This window comes from Acyrthosiphon pisum, chromosome X, assembly GCF_005508785.2.
Source record: "Acyrthosiphon pisum isolate AL4f chromosome X, pea_aphid_22Mar2018_4r6ur, whole genome shotgun sequence".
Lineage (NCBI taxonomy): Eukaryota > Metazoa > Arthropoda > Insecta > Hemiptera > Aphididae > Acyrthosiphon > Acyrthosiphon pisum.
Genome location: NC_042493.1, coordinates 70029518 through 70044195, shown reverse-complemented (window position 1 = coordinate 70044195; position 14678 = coordinate 70029518). Strand labels below are relative to the sequence as shown.

Below are 14678 nucleotides of genomic sequence, written 5' to 3'. Positions count from 1 at the left end.
CCCCCTGGATACGCCACTAAATACCGATAACCGAAACCGAAATCGAAATAGGAAAAAATATTTACGGTTTCAAGCCCTGTTTCTTAGTATGTAGGTACGTATATATAGAATACATTAGGTATAGTAAGTAATAATCAATATAAATGCTACTGAATCTTACTTGTGTTATGTGTCCAAGATTCTCAGTATAATCATCATTCTCGCAGCAAAGCTCCAAAAATACACAGCAAATATCTTTTTCTTGGCCAGGTTTCAATTTTACTTTCATTAGTTGAGAAGCGCACTTTTCATACTTAAATGATGTTGAGGCCATTAAGACTTTTACAAAATTTTTTAAAAATTTCGATTTTTTGTCAATTTTTGGATTTCCTGTGCGCTTAACCACCAATTTTTGTCGTGAATCTATGAAACAGTAATTTTCATTTATCTCAGGTCAATATATAAGTGATATAGTGTAACATGCGTTACACTCTATATACACTATTCACACACCAATATTGACCAATACAAAATATACACACTCAACACTTTTTGACCCATCCAAATTATGACTTATTATTAAAATGACTTATGGCAGTTGGTTTGACAGTAATGATCAACGTGATTAAACTCACTGATATATTTATTAGCAGCCATCTTCCAAGACAGTAAAGTTCTATTTTAAATATAATAATTACCTACTATAGATTTATAAACTAAACGTGTCTTATTATTGATAAAATCTCATACACAGTGCTCTAAGTTCTAACCCCCCAGCTACGGAAAACTTATCCACAAGGAATAGTAAATTTTCTTTGGATAACAAGATTCCCCCGACCACGTTGTAGTAGTATGAGTACAATAATTATCGATTTATGAATGTAGTAGTTGAGGTTTTGTGATAACTAACTTTTATAAATAAATACTTACTTTTTCCTGCACCATAGGTATTATAATCGTACATAATTATGTATTCATGTTTAATATCAGTTCCCACTATCTGATCGCGAAATAATGTACAAATATGTTCACTGGCTTCATAATATGGATCGTAAAAGTAAGAGTCTGTAAAACAATTTTTTAATTTCAAATATAAAAACTATTATTTCAAAGTAAGTATGAGGTGTTAAAAATAAGGTAGTAAACTCATACCCAAATATTGATCTGGATTGAGTGGTCGTGCTAAAGAAATATTCAAAGGAACTCTGAAAACCTCAGGAGGCTTGCCGTTTTTAAGCGAAATAGTATTTATTAGTATGTGTATCATATGTCTAATCTAAAATATAATAAATTATTAGCATTAAATATTATCATTAGTCATAACTATCATAAGTCATAGGTAACACCCATGACTAGGGCAGAGAAATTATTGCACTAAATAATATTTAGGTAAAAATGGATCGACAAAATCAACAATATATATTAATATAGTATAACTCTATTGATAATTATTATATTATACAAACCAATTATTTTTAATAAAGTTATTATTAATTAATAATTATTGAACATCTTTATCAGTTAAAAACACATTTAATACCATAAATATCTTACAATATGTGCTATTCAAATTTCAAGTTGACATTATACATGAAATTGATTTTTTAGGTACTTAATATTATTATTTTAAAATAATAATACATAATAAAAAACTAATTTACAAAACCAATGAAATAATTTTTGTAATCTGCTATTATAATTAACTGTTAAATTTGTGTATACTACGGACTTTTACGTAAATGTATACTATTCTAAAATACAAACGTAGTAAGTTACTAGGTAGGTAAGTTAAAAGGATCATAAAAATTGTGCTTTGCATAAGGTAATATAAAAATAGATAGCATAAGAACGTAATACAGTTCCTGGATATTAAATTGTTGAAACATTCTACGCGCACATGCATATCCAAAACTGAACGATAAAAATAAACAATTATCATGATACCATTTACCTTTCTGAAAAACCGTACGTCGTACACAGATTTTTCTTTGGTACTATCTAAAATCTCATTGAGTTCTGCCATACAATTTTCCCTCAATTTATGTCCACATGTATTTATAATCACAAAATATGCATCGATTGAATCCTGGGTGGGTTGTTTGACGAGATACTGTAACAATCTTATTGCCATAAGCGGAGAAACCTGTAGGTATCGATTAATATTTGTAAGTGTAAATATTTTCAAAATATTAGGACAGTTTGAAACTTACTACATCGTAATTAATCAAATACGAAATAAATAGAACTGATGCTAAGTATTTACATTTTTCTTTCTTCTTATTTGCATCACAAAATTGGCAAAGACACCGTACCAAGAGTAACTCTCCTACTGTTGGAACCTAAAAGTACCAAATTAAACTTATTAAAAATCGTGTTTTATCGAACAAAGTTAAACTACCTACCTCATCGTAGATAAGGGCAATAAACAAAGCATATATGCGAGTATCTCTGGTTGAGTTTAACTGAGCTTCCATAATATTCTTGCAAAGTATACCTTTACCACGCCAAAGATTTAAACGTACCATCTTTTTTTTAATTTCAATGGCTTTGGCTTCTGAATCCACATGCTTAACTAAGTTAGAGATAGAGGTCTCTAATACATTCCAGGAAGTTGTCTGATATTCTTCACTAAAATTAGCAAATAATTAATACAATAAAAATATAGAATATATTGTCTATAAGCTAACAAATCGTTTAGCACCGGTAGTCATAATAAAAATTTATTAGTATAGGTACCTACTTACATAGGTAATATACTACTTATATTTATAGGCGCAACTATAGGGTAAAAATTCAGGAGGGTGGGATACAGCCCACATTACAAAACTATTTATTTAAAATAACCCATAGGGGTTATGCATGTTAGAATCTGAATTTTTGTCAGCCGATTTTGTTATAACATAATTTAATGATTTTAAATCATTTGGTGTTGGTGGCTGAGGCGCTAAAGTCAGTTGATTTTTGAGACACCCCCTGCCACTCCTAACAGGTCTGCGAATCAATCGATTTGTCTATCTTATTTAGCAGGCCCGATTCTATTAGCTATAAAAATTTCAATAAAATGGGTGAGGTAAACCCGTCAGTAGCTCCTAGGCTATATTACTAAAGTAAATTTTAAACATTTAGTTTCTATACAAATTTAATAAAATGTATTTAGATTTCATTTTATTTATTTTATTTTATTTATTTATTTATTATTAACCTTAGAATATATTGTACTAAAAGTTAATTTATTTTTAAAAAATAACATCACTATTGATATCTATATATTATTTTTAATGTTGCTGAATCTATTACCAACTCAATTATATATGAATATACTATTATATAGGTGACTTAGATTAGGTTTAGATAGTAATTATATAATAATAGACACCTACATAACTTTCCGAAACTATAAGGTATCAACCTAATACTCTATTTGTTTCAAAAGTATAATAAGTTGTAGAATTAACTCAATAAATAACTATTGTTAATAGATATATAGGTTAAATAATGGCATTTTTTAGGTATTTTTTTAGAGTTTATAAGTATGTCATAATTAAAAATTGTAAACGTTACCTCAGCTTGTTTACAGTGTATTCCGGAATAGCTTTTAGTTGACTGATTCCTTTTTTTGACCCTGTAATACAGTATATTACCTTATCAATACATTAGCAGTATAATTCCATATCTATATTTTGCAAAGTCTAACTAACCTAACCTACACATCAACAAACAAAAACTAAACTCTAAGTTCTAAACTATAGACATTTGTTTAAGTTATGTGTACCTTGTTAACATCATTATGGTATATGGTTGGAAAATACAATAACTAATTATGTCTAAGCCATGAGATAAATGTGAAACATTGGCAAATTAATAGCATGCTTATAGTATAGACTATAGTGTAGTACAGTGGTTCTTAACGGGGGTGGTACCGCCCCCTTGGGGGTATTTCAGTCTCTCCGGGGGGTGATAGTTTTGAAAGGGGCGTTGAGGGGGCAGTGAGTGTGTTTTTCTGACAAAATTAACAGACTTAATTTTAACTAGTTTTCACTTTAATTAATAATGTAGTACCTACACAATATTACGGCCAAAAGAAACAAATCTATTATCGATATAATGCACAATATTATTTATGGACCCCATAGGCGCAAATAGTGTTTGAGATTTGGGGGGTGGGCTAAAGACTTACTTTGATAATATTGAACAAGTTTAAAACAAAATGTAGGAAATGTTTGGGAGGGCTATGGACATTTTTCGGGCTTAGCCCCTAAAGCCCCCCCACCCTATTTGCACCTATGATGGGCCCTACCTATGTATAACCTAGATAACCTAGCTAGGTTCAAAATAGGTACCTACAAATCCAGATTGATGGTAGTGGAGCGAAGCTAAGTAGAAAAAAAAGCTATATAGTAGCCACTAACTTATAACCATATTAACAGGAGCCAGAGTTGTACCATTGAAAAACCGTGCTAATTTGTGCTAATCCCTGGCCCGCTCTACAGGGCAAATACCTGAACACATGTCATATTATAAGGAATCAATCGATCAGAAATATTGTGCTGATGGGGAACACGCAAGCAGATTGGTTGGATAGCTTAAATGTTACAACCAAAAATGGTTAAGTACTTTTAGGTCCGATTTTTCGTTAGCGACGAAAATACCGTAAAATATAATATTGCCCCCCCCCCCCCCCCGATCCACCGCTAATCCATCTCATTACTCTCATTACTGCGGCAGCATTCACTCTATAATCACAATATCGTATTATTAAAATATAAAACTACGTATTTCTTGTAACGTACTTTTCTGTAACCAACATAATACATTTACGTAAGTGTTTTACAAAAAGTTATTACTTAATAATATTCTTTAATATTTTTTATTTATAGTCACGTAACAATGACTAACAAATAATAATATATCAACAAAAAATTAGTGATATTCCAACAAAAACACTCCACCGAACTGTGTACAAAAAACGCTAAGTATAAAAAAAAGGCTTTAAAAGTTGTGATATAATTTTATAGCCAAGTCTTTGAACTATAGATATAATTTATGTTAAAATAGTCTGCTAAATAAATTAAGTTTGCTTGGTGACTTAAGAGGATGTTACACGGACATTTGTTGTCTCCGTCGTACAATTGCATAACATTTTAGTTTAAAAATTATCGTGAATTGGCCTCTTATAAAATTTAAACGTAAGACATATTAATATCTACTTAAGATCGACATTCCCATTCCTTTGATTTTGTCTCTATAAGTCACTCACGCAGTCACACTAAAGTACACAATACATATTGGAACTTTAAAACTGCCATATTAAATTTGTTGGTAAACTTATTTCAGTACTCTCATCGTATACAGTGATTATATAAAGACAGAACTCATAGTTTTCAAGTCCCATCAGTATCATTTTTAATTAGAAATATGAATTAAGCAATAAATAGCTATATACTACAGAATATTATATTATATTTCAAATTAAAAAATTATTATTATTTCGGTGTTTCATACAATATTTTAGTTGTCACGATGCGCATCCACATATATTATAAGACGTCTTAATTTCTAGTCTTTACTCTCCATCATTCGAAAATACATCCGTACCTATATACTATAAATACCATACAATATACTATGACACCTTTAAAATATTCTGATGATCTTCACATATACCCACTCGAATAATAGTTGGTAAATGTTAGGTCTCGTGTTAGGTACTTAAAATCGATTTAAATTGATACGAAATAGCATATCACGTAAAAATAACTAGGTATCAACAATTTTTCGAATCAACGAAATACTTTTGAGAAAATTATACCTAATATTATTTAATTAATTTCTATTTTGTACATTTTTTTAGTATTTTTTGTTATTCCCTTTGAGACTTCCTGATTCAAACAATTTCACATGATATCCATATTATCCATAAATCCATAATATCCACATTTCTATAAATACTTACGCACTAAACGCACATACAATTATGCGTGTGTATAACATGAATATACTATTCTCTACTTTAAATAATAAAGTGTTATTTTATAAATTAACAAATATTTCATGTTATAAACAAATATGTTTACGATTTGTTCACAACAATAAACTGTTCGAATGAATGTTCTAATAGGTAGGTTATTTGTAAAACCAAATCTGCTGTTAGAATTTGTATATTAGTGTTTAAACGCTTGTAGGGCAATAAATACGTAACCTTAAGCACATATAAATAATTATTATTATATGTAGATCAAGCACGCATTGAAAGCAATCACACAATTATTTTAATAATACAATAATTTCTTATTAATCGTAGCGGCGGGAGAAGGGAGGTGAGGTCATCAGTGGCGGCGTTATAATTTCTAAATCCTCATACACAATAAAAAATAAAGTTATGCATTGTTACTTATAAATAAAAGAAAATGGATGAAATTTGAAGTTTTACTGTGGTAAATTTGTGATAATAATATGGTAGGTATATTTTCGATTATTTATTTAGAAACATAGCATATTATACCCAAAACATTTTAGCAGTACTTTCCAGAAAATATGGTATACACAAATGAATGTGTAATCGAATAGCCATACATAAATGCCCCAAGAGAAAAGAATTTGGCCCGGCATCGCCCTCCCAATAAAAAATATTTAGCGCCGCCACTGCAGAGGGTCATTGTCGATAACTACCCGCGAGAAATAATAAAGAATATTGAGGACGATGGAAAATTAGGTATATTAGGTACCATATTATTTGTTATATTTGTTTATTATTGTGTATATACCGAAGAAAACGGTATATCGCAACTATTATTCAGAAATGGAACGATCGAATTCGATACACAACCATAATATTATAAATATTAGGTGCGAAAATGTGGAAAGCGGCGGCACGCGAATCTGGGAAAACGGAGGTTGTGCCGGGCACTGGTTCGTGCCGCGAATTTACGCCCGAAGACGGAAGCGCAATAATGCCGCGCGAAACACGGAAACAAACAATCACAAACACTTACCTGCACTAGGGCAGTAGCGGTAGGTCACGGAGCGGCGGCGCATGTTGTATTTGAGAAAATGCGATGGGTACCGCGGTGGTGGCGGCAACGGCTTGTCCATGGCTGAAAATCGCGGGCTCGGAGCACGTGAGACGACGGGACGACACACTCGGCCGATGGTAAACGATGTTACTGGCAGTACTGTTGGCGCGTGGTACTCGACAGGACGTGTTAGCGGCGATGGCGCGACGGTACGAATGATAGCTGGCGAACGTGCGTCGTCGTCGTGATCCGCCGTGTGTACGCCGCCGCCTCCGCCTCCGCCGTTCACTGCGCCTATCATTTAAGTGGAGCGGGTCGCGGGAGGCCGAGGCGGCCGTAATATTATGTCCTCACTCCTCACGGCGACGGCGGCAGTTGTTGGTTCAGTTTGTTCGTGGCGGGGAAAGGGGTGTTGGAAAACGACACGTGTCCTCCGTGACTCATCACCGCTGCGGCCAATAACCTTGAAGCCCGGCCGAGTAAGGTTATTATTATTATTGTTGTTGTTGTTGTTGTTATTGTGTGCTGCGGAATAATGTTTTAGACGCGCCTAGTCGCCTAGTGCTGGGGGAGGTAGGGGTTTAGGGAAAGAAAGAAATGTGTGCTCCGGTACGCACTTAACAGAGAGATACGCTGCAGCTGCAACTACTCCTCCGTCTGCCTATGATTGGGGGACTGTTGCAGCTGTGTAACTAAGTGACTTACTCCGCAGACATTTTATTCCTACCATCAATATACGTAGCGATGTTTGCTTATAAATTATTATTGTTTCTTTATCGTGAGATCTCAACTCGACCTACGTCTGCTATGTAATATAATATATTATACGGTCCGGCCGCATTGGGAAGATGGGACCCATACGTGTAGACTTCAGCGGACACAACACGCCAAAATGGGTGAGTGTAAATTACGCAGATTCTCATATAGTTGTTTTAGGGTCTGATTTGTAACTTATAAATTTCACCTGCACATTTTTTGACATGTAAAATTAAATAATATGTAAGCTTCAGTGGTACTAAATTATGTAAATTCCACCAATATTTAAAAAAAAAAAAAATCAAACGTGTAGATAAACAATAAAAATTATACTTTTAATGCGTTGTGTGATTAATTTTAAATTGGGAAAGCAAATATGTGTCATTAATATCAAATATAGTTTTAACTTAATCAAAAACAATATTGGCGATGCTTTATTTTACAGGTTAAAATTATAACCAATGGAATTTACATGATTTGACAGATAGAAAAATCGTACCGGTGGCATTTATATACAAATGTAGAATTTACAATCTCTTCGGTCGACGGCTAAATATTTAAATACCGGTATTGGGATAACGTTTTGGTTATTATGTCATAACAATAATCGACGCTACTGACCGGAGATGCTCTACTCCCGTACTAGATACCTATACTTAGTTATTATAATATATTATTATTTTTATGAGACGTTGTATACATTGATATAGGAAATCACCGGACGCCATTTTTTATTTTTTTTGTGGGTCACTGGGGGGTACTGGTAACACTTTGTTAAATAGCCGTATTTGTCTTTACAATTATTTGTAATATTATTATACAATTCGATAATTATCCGAGGTTATATTCTAATCTTTAAACAAAGTCTTACATTTCTATATAAGTTGATTGTAGAAATAATTAGTTAGATAGTGTAATTATCTAATTTTCTTCGATGATTTTGCCGTTTCGATTTAACCATCTGATGTTTATACACAGTTTTTATTGTCCACATAATTTTATATAATTTTACTAAAACTTTGAATATATGTCTATGGGCACCGTTATAATAGTGATTGGTGACGGTCGGATGACTATAAGTGTAGACGGAATTTGTTATTTGTGTCGATTCAAATACTAATTAATATTATTACTAATATTCATTGTATCGGTTCAATTTGTCGCGGTTCATGAGATTTAGAGAATACCTCGGAGAATACGTTTTGTCAAAGACGTGCTCCACGAGTAGGAATTCGGACTTCAATTCTTAGAGTTCGTAATAATATAAGGAATTCATGTATTGGACTTCTCGTATTATACTTACGTCATATTTGTGGTATGCACTAAACGCGCGTATGTGTAGGGTCGTCGGTGGATATAATATTAAGCCCCCCTCCCCGCGAGCTCGTTACCTCCACGTCAACAAGGCATCTACCTAAAATATATAAAAAAAAAAAGGCGTAGGTGACAGATGAACACGGGTATACACCTCTACTCGTCGACTTCCCACCACATGGGTATGCTGGAAAGCTATATAAACGTACCAAAGGGAATAATTATAGCCACACATGCGTCGAACATAAATACGAGGATTCGGCAACCCCTCTCGGCACACCTTAAATATATTATACTCAGAGACAGCTATAAAGAGTGCGTGCGGATGAAATAGTTTATTATATTAGGCCCTCGCTTGCCGCAGACATTTTGGTGTACCGTATCAAGACGATATTATCATCATGGCGGCAGTGAATTATACGTATCGCGTAACGCTATAAAAAAAAAATGTTTGTATATAATATACTATATACATCAAAAAACCTTTATTGTCACAACAATTTAGTACCAAATGGTAGCGAGTACCCATACGTCTTACGTTTTACTTAATATTCATTATTTTTAGTTTATCCGACGCAATGAAGTCATTGAACTTACGACTTTAAGTTATACATTACACTTCAACTATATAGCAACGTTTAAAATTGTATGTTAATACAAAAATATATAGGTAATGAAACATTTTTATTAAAATGTATGTCTTGTACATTTTGAGTAAAAGGTCGAAACAATAATAAACTGTTTTGTTCTATTATATTATTATATTGTACTTATATATTATATTATAAATTCTTTACGATTATATTATGTTTGATGTCAACATTTATTTTATAATTGTTTGGTGTTGCGTACGAAAATAATTGTTTAACAACCAGATTAAATTCTTATTGGGTTCACACCACAAACCATTATAGTAATCCTTGACAATAAACTCAAACTAAAAGAAAATTAAACTTATACTGATTTTCTTATTATTATTATGCAAAATTATTTTACAATGCTATAAAATTGCGTGAAATGTGTTGGAATCTACATATTTCAAAAAGTTTACCTTTGAAGTGTGTATATATAAGTGTATTTAATTTGAAATTATAAATAATGTACAAATCATTGAATTTACGCACATTACCTGGGTCTTGATTGAAGTGATGATGAAGTTTTTCATTTTGAAAATATGTAAATTAATGGTACATAAAACTATTATTTAAAATTATAATGGGTTTCATATGTATAAGTGTATAACTATATTTCCTATATTGATAAATAATAATAGTAATATAATATTAATATTTTTAATATTTAAAAAAAAAATACTAGGTGGGTAACAACAAAAATATGACTTTGTCAGATTAATGAATCAATCGTTAAATCGGACTTTGGATAGATTATTATAAAAATTAGCCTACGTGACTTTGCGAGAACTCTAATAAACATAATATTATGATAAAAAATCAAACATAATACCTACCTACATCCGGTGTGATGTTTATATACGTCATGTAGTCTATCTAATATTTGAAGTCAAAACATTAATACATTTATTTGAACTATTTCAATATTATTTTATCTCTGTTTATTTTTTTTTCATTATATAATAAGTAGTTACCTATATTATTACGAATATTTGTAATTTAAGATAACCCTGGGCCACCACATGAGCTTTTCTCAATGAAGCCCAGTTATATTTTTGATATTATTTTATATAATAAAAAAAAAGGTTACATAGTTGTAATTAGGTATGCCGTTAGGACGTAAAATAATATATCTGAAGGAAATATTATGTACCTAATTATTTTAAATGTTTTATTAAACATTATTACTATCTGAATAAATTATTTACAACTATTTAAATTTTTTTTCACTTAAAAAACCGATGATGTCTAGTTGTAGTCATTGAAATAATACCATCTGCTACACGACAAAAGTATATGATATAGCGAGAAAACAATGCATGATAATATAGTCAAAAAATCCACTGCAACCTAGAGAAGAAGAAAATAGTAAATACTGTTAAATAATAAATAAATATAACATTAAGAATCATTTAATTATTATTTTTATTAGGTACGTGCTAATTCACTATTCTAATGATAATAGTTAAACGAAAAAAATGAATCCCGAGTAGGTATGGTTAACAGTGAACTTCAGTTGGCTCGGAAAATTTTTTCGCATGGCGTTTGGATGTTCTAATTTTACATAATTCTATAATATAGCCTCACTTACATATAGCCAGTTGGTATATGAGTATCTGCTGGGACAATTTTGCACGCAAAACTTGATCTTGAATTTTTAACGAAGCCGTATTAAGACACCGGTTGAAGGCGCGATGAGCCGATGAACATAATAATATATTATTGTATTGTTACAAGCGGTGTTTCGTTTATTTCATTATTTAATTACCATCTGTGACCAATTATTATTATACTGGCACAACCCGTGTCGTTTGTTTATTGTATTATATTTTTCGTTACTCTTTATTATTTCAATTGCAAATAATAATGGCCAAATTATAAAGAAAGTTTTAATTTGAGAAATTATTTGCCTAGAAAAATAAAATTGTGTTTATTTATTTTAATTACCTACTATATTATATATATATATACACCTAATCACCTAGGTGTAAATATTACAAACTATTCACAGAGTACTGCATATACTACAGCCCAAATATGTAAATTTATAAAATATATGACATGTTCGTCCGGTACTTTGGTTAGTCGATTTAATTTTACAACGTATTAAGAAAGTCGTAATCGACTAAACTGAAAACAAATAAATGTTTTTTCTAACAATATCAATTACTTATTCATTTTTAGCTTACAATAAAGCTTAAAGTTTTCAAAATAATAATACAATTTTATATAGCGTGTTGAAAAATAATACATACAACGTACGTGTTTTAAATTATAATATAACTAGGTACTTACTAGTTACTATAATCTATATATATATAAAAATGGAGACAAAAATGTATAACAATTCATCAATCGAGAACGGCTTGTCCGATTTAGCTCAAATTATTTTTAAAATGTTCGTAATTGAAGGATGGAAATGCAAAAGGTTGTATTGCCAAAAACCAAAATGTTCACAAATCAAGGAAAACTGTAACACATATTCTGACGACTATAAATTTCAGAATAAGTTTATTTATATGTAAAAAATAAAAACTAAACGATTGACAGTGTCAAAATAAATCTACCTAAATTATTGTAAACATTGTTTTTAATGCTTTAAAAATTTCGTGCCAGACCAAAACGTTGTATTGCAGGTTTTGAAAAGGTTATGGCAATATCACGTTTTAAAGTTGTTCCTTCTGTTGATACAAAACGCATTATTTCCTGCAATACTACGTTTTGAAGAAAAACGCAATATTGGCAATACCACGTTTTGCAATGATATCAAGTATGCTCCAATACTAATAACATGCATGTTGTGGGCAATAATGGGCAATAATACGTTTTGACTTGAACATGATTGAATATGTAATAGGTACCACGTTTTGCATTGACATTAAATGTGGCAATATCACATTATGCATTGAACATCAGTTTTAAAATCGATTTTATTCACAAAAGTAATCAATATAATTTAATTCTGACTGCAAAATCGAATTCCTCATATTTTTTTCCCAAGAGAATCGATGTTTAACTCGATTTTCGAAATTTTGGCAATACCACGTATTGCATTTGCACCCTTCAATTGCCAGGAGAAGACTTTTACGTAATAAAATTTTAGGAAAATCCGCCGGAAAGGTAGGAAATCTCAAATCTGTATGTCAAAAATACAACAGTGGCGCAACAGTGCATTATATTATATTCGTTGCTATTGGTTAATCGGGCATGTTTGTTGATTTCATATAATATAAAAATGAATCGCAGAATGTGTTGCTAAGTGTAATAATTCTACTGTACGTGTGTTGTGACTGAACTCCTCCTAAATGCTTAGACCGATTTGAATGATTTTTTTTGTATGCATTTGCGTTTATTCATCTAATTTTAGTACGGTTAGGTTAGGTTAGGATTTTGTATTAATTAATCATATCAATCCACCATGATAGGTATAATACGATAAACTTGGTATAATTTTGATACTTTAGAGTTAAATCATATACTAACGTACATACAGCACGGGGTCCGTGATCTACCACAGGTAGATTGTCTACCTGATAATGTACTGCTGCGAATCAGAATTTTTATTCCGGGCAACGGAAAAGTTAAGATTAATTTTGATACCATACACGATACACCGAATATTAAATAACGAATTGAACAAAGTTTGAGTCACATATAGTTGGTACACTTAATGGGCAACGAAGTTATAGAAGTTAGGTTTGATAGAGATTTTAGATAAGTACATAAATTATGATTTATGAACGAAGCATTAGGACCAGGCATCGAAAACATATCAAATATTAGCTTTCCTAAGGAAGACCGATCTACCTATATAATGAAATTTAAACCTTTTGTTAATGATAATTATAATATTAATGTTAGTAGAAATTACATATAATTAACAACATATTATTAGTTGTATAATTTTAGGACCAGAAATCACTTATTATATATTTAACACAAAAACTAATAACCTTTGCTGTTGATGTTTTTTTAAGTTCGATAAAAAAAAATAACAGATTGAAAAAAAAAAAATAATTAATTTAAATTCTATTCACCATGTTAAATATGTTTACGGCTTGTAATAAATATATTACTATAAGTATGTACCTATAAATTAAAATACCTAATCTTAAACATTTTACAATGTTATGGAATAAACTGCTTCGATTTTATAGCTTGATCGTTTATTATACGTATATTGTGTATTGAAATTTATTGTAATAAGAAATGATCCAATTATATACCAGCTTGTATGAGACCATTCATTGCTAAGATTATTATGAAATAACTTTGATTGATCATTATGATGATTAACTTATTCAATGTAATTCACATAATTATATGAAGAAGTGTAACGTCGATGTAACTATAGTCTATAATTGTACTAATTATATCGATAAAAATTTAAAAGAAAACTCAATTTATTATAGATTATTAATACTTAATATATACGAAAGTATATAAATATAATAGTACATATTAGTTTCGTAAATAATTTTCAAGATGGTCATTTGTGAATTTCCAATCCTATTTTGAGGTTGTTCTAATGAGTAGAACAAATAAGTACCTACCTAATAAATATGTGTAACAAAAATTTTATTTGGAATTCGTTTTTTATCATTAGTATAATATAAGATTATTTTTACAGTTTATTCATTTTAAATTTAAAAAAAACAAGTTTAGAGAACTAAACTCTTTTTAGTTGAAAATCTGATATATAGTAAATATACACTGATAGGTAGGTAAAGATAAGTTCAAAAATACAATTTTACATAATAATATAATATTATTCACTTTTAATTTAAAACAAATGATTTTTAGTTATATCAAAATTCAAGAACCATGTAAATTCTCCAAATACTAACCAATTTACAAGTTTTGATAAATAAAATAACTTTTAGCATGAAGTAAGACTTAAATTAATTTCAGTCAAACCTGTTAAGTAATTACATAGTTCCGCAGTCCAAACTACAACATAGGCGCACATAGGGGGGTGCTTGGG

The 14678-nt window shown here is 30.6% G+C and overlaps 1 protein-coding gene across 2 annotated transcripts in view; it reads right to left on the bottom strand.

The window, feature by feature from the left end:
• Positions 1-7218, bottom strand: part of LOC100571876 (pre-mRNA-splicing factor CWC22 homolog) — an 11043-nt gene extending 3825 nt beyond the window's left edge. For both annotated transcript variants that reach the window (XM_016805886.2, XM_016805887.2), the window contains exons 1-8: positions 6972-7218; positions 3541-3601; positions 2382-2607; positions 2190-2318; positions 1931-2122; positions 1132-1255; positions 910-1044; positions 161-402 (exon numbers count right to left, since the gene is read on the bottom strand). In XM_016805886.2, the coding sequence (XP_016661375.2) occupies positions 161-402; positions 910-1044; positions 1132-1255; positions 1931-2122; positions 2190-2318; positions 2382-2607; positions 3541-3601; positions 6972-7071 (1209 nt within the window). In that variant the 5' untranslated portion in view covers positions 7072-7218. The remainder of the gene's footprint in view (positions 1-160; positions 403-909; positions 1045-1131; positions 1256-1930; positions 2123-2189; positions 2319-2381; positions 2608-3540; positions 3602-6971) is intronic.
• Positions 7219-14678: the final 7460 nt, after the last annotated feature.